We start from the raw sequence: 9,904 nt of genomic DNA, 5'->3' as shown, positions 1-9,904 counted from the left end.
GAAGAACAAGAGAGAGAGGAGGAGGCTTTAGATTTCGGCCAGGGTTCTCCAAGAAAGCATAGGGGAGAAAACTTGAAGCTAAGGGTTACTTATATAATTGAGTTGCTAGGGTTTTAGGTGGAAACCCTAATTCTCTGCTTAGGCCTTAAGCAATCCACTAACCCTTCTAGAAAGCCCCTTACACAAATCTATATGGGCTTCCCATAGATTTCGTCCATTCCTTCTATTAGGAGTCCACAACCCAACTTGAAACTATCAGTTAATTGTAATATCAGTCCCCTTAATTTAATCAGTCTCTTTTGATCACTAATTTAATTCCAAATTAAGTTCTGATCAATACTAATTAAATAATATGATTTCTCAATTAATATATTATTCTTATAATATATTAATAAATCACTTATCAACCTCTTTCTCTATAATTCACCTATCGGTTGCTATAGTGAATGCAACCCAAAATGACCATGCTACTATTAGATCAAGTACATCCTAATTATAGTTATGGGCTTAGACACCTAATCCAACAAGATCATCTTCAGAAGGAAAACTATTTCCAAAAGGATGAGGAAGACCATAGTTGTCAAAACTTGACATCTATAAAGGGAGAAAATAATTCAACTTAGTTAAGGCTAGGATCCATACTTTCGATTCGAATTCTGAAAAGGGATGTCGTAATCAAATTCGAATCTATTTTAGGTAGGTAAGCAATTACCAGTTTCAATCAAATGAAACTTCTAGATCTTTTGAGATTCATTGAACTATTCAATGGCATGTTTAATCTCGATTATGCTCTCACTTTGTGACTGGGATGCCGAGGATCACAAACGAGATGTGAATAACCATGCAAATTAGCTTGATACTCTCGATGTCATTTATCACCTAATCAATGTGTCGGTTAAGCACATACGCTCCATTGATCAATGATAATTTACGAGACACCCATTGCTAACAATATTAGTCCATATTAGTGTGTCGGTTAACCACACACGCTCCACTAATGACCAATAAGGTGCAATGTGCAATTTCATGGGTTAGCATCAAATTCACATTTTTCCTAAAGTAACTAAGAATAGGATTTTAGAAAAAGTTTAGTTACTTTATGTCATTATACTTTTAATGAGAGTTTAGTGTCCTATCCTACCAGTTCGGCTAACGATCATCCACTAGTCAAAGGTGTGGTGGGTAAGAATGGATACCCAATGACGGTCATTTTACAGGCCACTTCCTTAAACACCATTTGTAGACCAGCTTCGTGAATGAAACCTACTAATGGTAAGCCTGATCTTTTCTTTTATATATATATATATATATATATATATATATATATATATATATATATATATATATATATATATATATATTAAGCTTTTAATTCTATAATAGTATAAGGGTGTATTTTAAACTTTTAGAATATTAGGCTTCTAAAATTTAAGGTTTCAAAATTAAACTATCTAATTAAATTTTAAATTATAAAACCATAAGGGTGTATTTTGAAACTCTTCAAAATACTCAGTTAAATGGTAAATTAACAAAATAATTTTTATCTTTGTCCAACATTTAACCAAATCATGTATTTTGATAAGGATATATCATTACCTTTTTCGAAAATTCAATTTTAGGCAATAAAAACGAATTTAGGTAATTATCCCAATCAAACCAAGATATGAAAATCAAAAAACCAAGGATCTGACAGGTCAACTCGTCAAGTAGGGCCAACTCATCGAGTTCTAGGCACTGCACTCGTCGAGTAGGGCTAACTCGTCGAGTTCCAAACGTGAACTCGTCAAGTTTGATGAATATATTGACGAATCTGCTCCCTCCTCCTTTGGACAATTCACAATGGCATCAAATTCAAGTGAAAAACATCTTAGCTCTGATACCACTGATGGGTTATGGGCATAACTACATCCTATGTGATCATGCAACCCTAATTGCTTTGGATCTAAGTTTTTCACTAGTTTAACATGTAAATTGAATACCAAAGCTAAATCCTAGATCTAGCATATAATTTTCGAAATTTACATAATAAAAGGGTTTTGATGATTACCTTACTTGTTATGTAGTAATAACAAGAGCACCTTGTAGATCCTTGACTCTTGAAAGTAAGTGCCCCAAATGTTGCACCTCTAATGGCTCACAAACACTCTTTGCAAGAGGATGAGAAGAGAGAGAGAAGGGAATGCCTTTAGAAAATCAGTTCTTCTAGGGTTAGAAATCTTAGGCCGAAAAACCAAAGGGTTACATCCGTTTTATACATGAGGTGGCTTAGTCCCAAAGCTAGGGTTTGTAGGTGGAAACCCTAATTCCCTGCTTAAGGCCTAAGCAGCCCATGGACTCCTCTTTGGAAGGCCTTGGACGAAAATCTTATAGGAGCACCCTATAATTTTTGTCCACTCCTATCCAAGGAGTCTAAGAGCCCAGTTTCACAACTATCAATGATTTGCAAAACAACCCTTGTACTTTTAATTAATTCCTTTAATCCCAAAATTAATTTCTAATTAAATATTAATTAAACAACATGATTTCCAATTAATATATTATTTTCATAATACAATAATAAATCAATCTATTATTCCAAATAATAAATTCAACCTCTCTCTCCAAAAGTCATCTTGTCAAGTTGCTAGAGTGAAGGCAATCCAAAAGGACCATGTTACTATCAAATCAAGTGCATACCAATTATAGTTATGGACTTGGACACCTAATCCAACAGTTTCAATAGCACTCTTCCACCAAACAACAAGACAAGTTCACAACCACCTTTATTGTCTTCTGTCACCTGCAAAACGAATTGAATCAAATCCACCCGCTTTGATGTATTCCCATCCATTTACCACGCACCTCTGATTAGTTTCTCACAAGCCCGTTTAAGATAAATCGGCGCTATTTGTAATCAACCTCGAATCACATCCCCTTTAACGTAACTGTGCTTTGATACCAAGTGTTGACAAAAACTTAATAATAAACCTTGTGCACCAAGGTAAAAGAAAGAATCCAAGGAATCTTGCAGGGATTAATTCCTTGATTCTCTTGAGAATATGCATGAAGCATAAAACATAAATAAACTTAATGTGATTTTTATTGAATTAAAAAAAATTGGACCTAGACATCTCCCTATTCTAATAAAAAAATAGTTTTATTCTCTTTTTGTCATATGTCATCCTATTAGGCCTCCTAATTAATGCATATTTTATTCTTCTTTTTTCATGTGTCACCCTATTAGTCCTCCTAACTAATGCACGTCACTTGCCAACCTGTTGATTCTCCATTCAAATTTCAAATTTCAAATTTCAAATTTCTCACTCTAATTACATTAAATTAATAACATTAGAATAAAAATTAAAATAAAATTAATACAAATTATAAGGTGATATAATTTCACTTGTTTATTTAAATCAACGATTATAATTTTATATAATTAAAAAATATTTCTTAATTAATAATTTATTTAAAATAATTTATGTAAAATAATTGATTAATAATTTTGAGTTTTTACTATAAAGTTTAATTAATTTTATAACCGTGGTTCCCACATGTTATAAACTAGTTTATACTAAAAAAAAAAAATAGAATCCTATTCCAATACCAAAACTAAAACTAGATATATAACAAATCTTGTAATAAGGAAAGTTTCCTATTAACCGATTAATAACATGGTGTAGGTTCGTTGGGATGGGGCGTGTGTATTTATATATTTTAGTGTGGGTGGGTTGAGGTCAAGTGTGTGTATTTATATATTTTAGAAAGTTTTTCCAAATAGTAGAGTATGGGAAACAGTGTTGAAATAGGATTTGCTGATAATCAAATTCATTGACGTCTTAGTAGATTGTGTTATAATCACTTCTTTTATGCATGGTTTATCATGGACTTGAATACAAAATACCCTACTAGAGACACTTCCACCATGAAACTCGTTTTCAATTTACATGTGAAGTTTTAATAAACAGTCATACTTTCAAAAAGAAAAAAAGAAAACATTTTTTTTTTGTTTCATAAAGCCTAATAATTAGTTTACCTACAAAGGTTTGAAAGGAAACTCACTTAACAACAACGTAAAATTTAACACTCATTTCAAAATAAAAGAGAAATCATAGATAAAGTACATAAAGTAAAAGATCATTAATAAAATCTAAGCTAAACACTCTGCAAGAGCTGAAGTGTAAAATGCAAAGTACACATAGATAAGACATGACCATAATATCTATATGAACATGAACATGCAAATTTCCAGCAAATATTTGTTTGGTCTGAAAATGAATTCAGACAGATTTTGCTGAAAAAAAAAAAGCATTGATCTCAATCATCATCTTCATCATCATCCTCATCATCTTCATCATCATCACCACCTTCCTGTAATTATTACAATGCAAAAATTAAAAACCAATATTTGTTTATTGTAGTCAATTGTCTATTTTACTAAAAACATTAACAATACCTGTCCACTTTCCTCATCTACTTCAGACTTTGACTTTTCAGATTCTTCATCATCATCAGCAATGCTATCCTGTTGATTTATACATAAATCTTTGTAAATAAACAAGTCATGATGTTTGTTGTTAATTTGTTATTAATTAACATGAAAATAATACCTGCTTCTTGTTGTATGCAGTCATTAGTTTCTCATAATCAATCTTCCTTTTTGCAGCTTTGGCCTCATATGGTGCTTTTTCCTGATAAGATTAGATAAAGAATAACTAAGTTCCATTATATTATTTGAGTAAACTTTATAGTATAAAAAAGTTATTTTCCACAAAGACAAAAAACTTACAGCTGCAGTAAGGGATTTCCACTTCTCTCCCCCAGCTTTCCCAACCTGTATAAACAGAAAGATAAATAAAATGGAAAAATAAAAAAGTAAAAAGTAAAAAAAACAAACAGCAAGATAATGTAACAAGGATTGTGTAGTACTTACAGCTGAAACAGCTTTCACATCAGGGTTTTCTTTCTTGAATGTCTTTCGGAATTCCTCACTGTAAATGTTATATGATCAATATCAGTAGGAATATAAGTGTAAAGTTCATTTCAAACAATCAAAAAATGTTTTTTTTTAATGAATACACATACAGGAAGACAAAGAAAGCACTTGGAGGTCTCTTTGGCTTGTTGGGATCTTTAGCTGCTTTCGCAGTCTTGGCTTTGCTTTTGCCAACAGCCTTAGCAGGAGGTGCCTTTCTCTTCCCTACTTTTCTGAAAGATTGAAAAGAGTACATCAATTATCAAAGATAATTAGGTATTTGGGAAATTAACTTCATAGAAAAACATGTTGGCTTTTTGCTTTAGAACAATAATTTGAGCATGAAATTAAGAGTGATCTTAACTTGTCATCAACAGGCTTCAAGGTGTCCCTCTTTGCTGCCCCTTTACCCTTGGCACCCTTCATATCTATAAAGCATCAAAGAGTTTATAAACAAAATCTTGAGAAAGATGTATGTTAGGAAAGTGATTTGAGATTATAAATTTGATAATCGACATTGCATTAGTCCACTTGAAAGAAAAATTGTCTCATTGTTAGTCAAATTTCTAAAATAACATTTGATCTGATGGACCTGAAGCATAATGAGATGGAAATTATGCACTTGCGTTATGTTATTCCAAAGCAAATTGAAGAAGGAATAAGCATAAGTAAAAGCACTAAAAGATAACATGAAGGGTATCAACCTCTCTCGTAAAAAAACAAATCGAATCGCTTCTAGAAAATAGCTACAGAAACCCTAATTCAATTCGTTGGAGGAAAGAAAATATGAAATTCAAAATCTGAAGTTCAAAAAAACTGAAACATAAACAACAAGACAGAACAAGGAAAATCAGCAGATATCGGACCAAAAGCGGAGAAATTCACAAACTTCGAAGCGATTAATACGATAATTAAGCACAAATTGTTCGATTTGAAAAACATTTAAATGAAAATATCACAAACAGAAACAACGAACGATAACAAAAACAGCAAAAATCAAACAAAAAACGGAGCAATTCACCAGCTTCGAAGTGAATAATACAGTAACTAGTCGCAAATTGTTCAATTCAAAAGACAATTAAACTCAAATTCACAAAATAAAAAATTGAAGAACAGATCTGAAGAAGGAGATACCTAGAGCGAGAAGTGAGAAACGATCTGTGATCGGTGAAGTGGAAGAGAACAGAAGTGCGAGGAAGGGGCAGAGAACCGGGAGAATGAAGAAGACTTTTACGAAGAGTGACCGGACAAGCCGGTTGACTTGTTCCCGAATATGTCGCAACGGCTCAATAAAGATCTTCCAAAAGAATACAGGTTACCGGGTGTAGCCGGTTTCGGACAAAAGTAAAGGAATCAGTAATCAGTGGTACAAGAATGATGTTTTTGCATATTGGACCCTCATGTTTATACAAGTTTGCATTTTGACCTCCTATTTATAGATTTCAACTAGCTGTGAAACCGTATGTTATACGGGTTGGATAAAATAAAAATGTGAAACTCGTATCTTATACAGGTTGGATAAAACAAAAAAATTAAACACGAAGGTTTAAACAAAAATTTATTTAAATTTTAAATTTGAATTATATAGAATTACATTGAATTTTTTATTCTTACGATTTTGGATTGAATCGTACGATTTATAATGCTCTTCTTCAATGGTCTTCTTCTCCATTTCTTTTTTTGGGGTTTTTTCTTTACTATGTCTCCTTCTTCTCTAATTTCATACATTTACTCTGTTCTTATTACCTATTATTATTATATTCCTGTTGAGATGTCATAAAAAAAATTAATCAATCTACTAGAGGAAAGATACGTGCTTACATTTTGAATTTGTATTGCCCTCCAGAAACCAATCGTAGTCACATAGACCATTCTCACATATCTTAATAGGTCTTAGCATTCTCCCAAATTCTGCTACAAGAAGTCATGGATGTACTTCTTGAATCAATTTTCTAAACTGAAATTCATTTGTTAGTTAGATGCAGTGATCAAAATGCAAGATTTATAAAAGTTCATTATTATTTATTAGTGTTAACTTTTGGCAAATTATGAAAATAATATATATATTTTGTTAATAACAAGGCTTTTTTGTAATAATTTATTTGATCAGAGAATATGTATATCTGATTAGGTGTAGTCTGAAAAATCATATTTTATTCTTATAAGGAAAAGATACTTTAGAAATTGACCAAATTACAATGTCTGAGTTTGATGTTTATAGCTATGACAATACGCTTTAATTGTAATGTTTATCAAATTTCTTTACAGAATTTAACGTTGTTGGTATATATAACAATTTATTGTTGCTTTTGGTTTTACATGACCAATATGAAAAGTGTCATATGAGCCTCCATGGGGGTTTGTATACCGAACAAAATTAATTCATAAAGCTACTAAACAACATGTTTTAATCAATGAGTCGCATCATGTTGTGATAAAACAAATATCACGTGAATCATTTATGTTAAAAATTACTGTATTAAAACACCAAATTGCTCTAATATAAATATTAAATATTTTTATTTAATAAGTTTGGTTCAAAAATTCAAAATGAATCTAAGTAACATTTTTTATTAAAATTTCACCTAAAACAATATCATCTATTAATGTGATGTATATTTAATTTATATTCTCCGCATTTAACGCGAGTCATAATCTAATTAAATACTATATGAGTTGTAATATTGTAATTTATTGGTTATTTTCAATTAAAGCAACTATTATTAAGGTATAAATATGATGTGTTAATTAAGAAAAGATAAAAAAAAATGAAAAAAATGACAAATGGAAAAAACATTTATTCAAAAATACCAAAAAATTAACATGTGTTGCGTCAAAATTATTTTTATTTATTAGGTAGGATTTTCAATCCACTAACTCTTCAAATGCGAGATTTGTGTTTTTGTACGGTTTTACCGGCTTACGTTGCTCCTCGTGATTTACTGGCTTATTTTTTTTGTAGATGTCTTTCTTTTTCTTTTTCTTTTTTTTTCATTTGGGTTGACATTTTTATATACAAAGTTACAAAATATCAAAAAGATCATTTAGTGTGGATTATGTTCTATCTTTCTTCTTTTTTATGTCGGTTATCATATTTAACATATATACATTCTATAAATTTTGACAAAAATGACAATAATGATTTTACCATGGGTCAACCAAGCCGACATATTTTGATCCGTACCAAAAAGTCTTGATTACTTTAAGTTTTAATTTTTAAAGCCACATTACGGCATTACCCATCCATATTCGCATCTCTAGTAATTTTAAGACAAAATCGCTTCTTTGGTCCATAATATCTGAGAGGATCTATAGTTTAAAGGTATTCTCATATCATCATTTTAATATTTTTAACCTTTAAATAAATGGTTTCTAAAATGGTTAAACTCTTCAAATATATATATATATATATATATATATATATATATATATATATATATATATATATATATATATATATATATATTTAATTAAGTTATCCTTATCTGTTTAAAATTTTTATATAACCTCCATTTAATTAGTCATTTTTAAACATATATCATATTTAATATAAACTATTCTAATTAATATTATCACTATATTTATATTTCTTAATTAAAATGTCACTAAATATTTGGTAGAGTTAGTTAACTAGTAAACAAATAAATAAATTGAAAGCTAAAATATAAAGAAGGGTTACATTAAAATATGATTAGAAGATGAGAGGATAAAATGTACAAATGGTTAAACTATATTGACCATTCAATATATATTGAGTGGTCAATAAAAATAAGCAAAAAAACCATTTACTCCAATAGGATTAAATGTTCATTATTAATTAGTCAATAGTAATAATTTATAAAAAAAAAATAATGGTTAATATCATTGTAACCTAACCAATTATTCGGTTTTGGTTTAAAAGGTCCCTAATGTATTTTTTTGGTGGTCTAAGTCATTAAACTTATATGTGACCCGTTAATTATACCAACAATCTATTTTTTACCCGGTTTTACCGGTTACACCCACAAATTGAAGCTCATTTTCCTTGTAAATCTCTAATATGAAATCCTTAAGTATCTGAGCTATTGTTATCGCCGTTTACATGGTTGCTGAAACTTTTCATGTTTTTGATGTTGTATGATGCTACATGCTATCTGCCTTCAACCATCGGCTTCACCATCCACTGTCATACACCATCACCACCTGTCGAAAATTCATCACTGGAACTACCATCCAACCACATACACCACCATTCAAGCTTTCTTCGACAACCACCTACTCCAATCGAATCTCCACAGTGAAACACAGCCTACCGAACACCATCTCCCGGCACACCTGCAAACTCAGCCATCTTAATATCACAAACTTCACCATTTTAACCATCAGCTACATTTCATCCTTACACCATCGAGCTTTATACCACCGGGGAAATACCGAGAATAGCTTAAAAGCCACCAATGAGGAGACGAGAGCCACTGATGAGGAGACGAGAGCTATTTGCACCTTTTATCCTCCACGCAATCCCTACAATTTAATGCTTCTCAAGTTGTTACTGTTGCAACCTTCTCCTCTAATTTCACCGATACAATCCAAGTCAATGTTGAATAATACTTTAATGGAGCCACACCCACTCACATGAATATCTTAAAGATGATCCAAACAAACAACTTTTTATAACATCTAATTGAAAATATTATTTGAACCATAGCATCATAAACCATATTTACATGTTCCTTCAAAAAAAAATTAAATGCTTCCATATTATTCCTAGGATAAATGCTTGTGATATTTGGAATTATTTCAAGTTCCGACTCCATGAGTTGTAACATCTCCATTTTGTTGACATTTTGGCACAAACCCGATAGCTTTGGTAGCCCACACAAAGATAAAAACTTCATCTTTATGAACGTTATTGTCCCTTTTCCAGCATTTTCAGTAAAGATGATGAGTTCTGCTACTTCTCGCAGTTAT

General features: G+C 30.9%; 1 protein-coding gene across 1 annotated transcript; it reads right to left on the bottom strand.

The window, feature by feature from the left end:
* Positions 1–4,053: 4,053 nt before the first annotated feature.
* Positions 4,054–6,245, bottom strand: LOC145015857 (high mobility group B protein 1-like). The gene is made up of 8 exons (XM_078974330.1): positions 6,089–6,245; positions 5,319–5,382; positions 5,065–5,187; positions 4,913–4,970; positions 4,769–4,813; positions 4,590–4,670; positions 4,436–4,504; positions 4,054–4,350 (listed from the first exon to the last, which is right to left on the bottom strand). Exons 2-8 carry the CDS (start codon positions 5,378–5,380, stop codon positions 4,297–4,299), a joined length of 492 nt encoding a protein of 163 aa, XP_078830456.1. The 5' UTR covers positions 5,381–5,382; positions 6,089–6,245; the 3' UTR covers positions 4,054–4,296.
* Positions 6,246–9,904: the final 3,659 nt, after the last annotated feature.

This window comes from Lactuca saligna, chromosome 9, assembly GCF_052625555.1.
Source record: "Lactuca saligna cultivar CGN05327 chromosome 9, ASM5262555v1, whole genome shotgun sequence".
Lineage (NCBI taxonomy): Eukaryota > Viridiplantae > Streptophyta > Magnoliopsida > Asterales > Asteraceae > Lactuca > Lactuca saligna.
The sequence above is the reverse complement of the archived record's forward strand: the minus strand, read 5'-3'. Positions and strand labels throughout refer to the sequence as shown.

Bases quoted from the DNA above. Each gene is read 5' to 3' on its own strand.
- LOC145015857 (XM_078974330.1), bottom strand. From the start codon at position 5,380: ATGAAGGGTGCCAAGGGTAAAGGGGCAGCAAAGAGGGACACCTTGAAG. The intron at 4,505-4,589 runs GTATTATTTTCA...ATAAATCAACAG, and splicing joins CTGCATACAACAAGAAGCAG to GATAGCATTGCTGATGATGA. The intron at 4,351-4,435 runs GTATTGTTAATG...TAATAATTACAG, and splicing joins TAGATGAGGAAAGTGGACAG to GAAGGTGGTGATGATGATGA.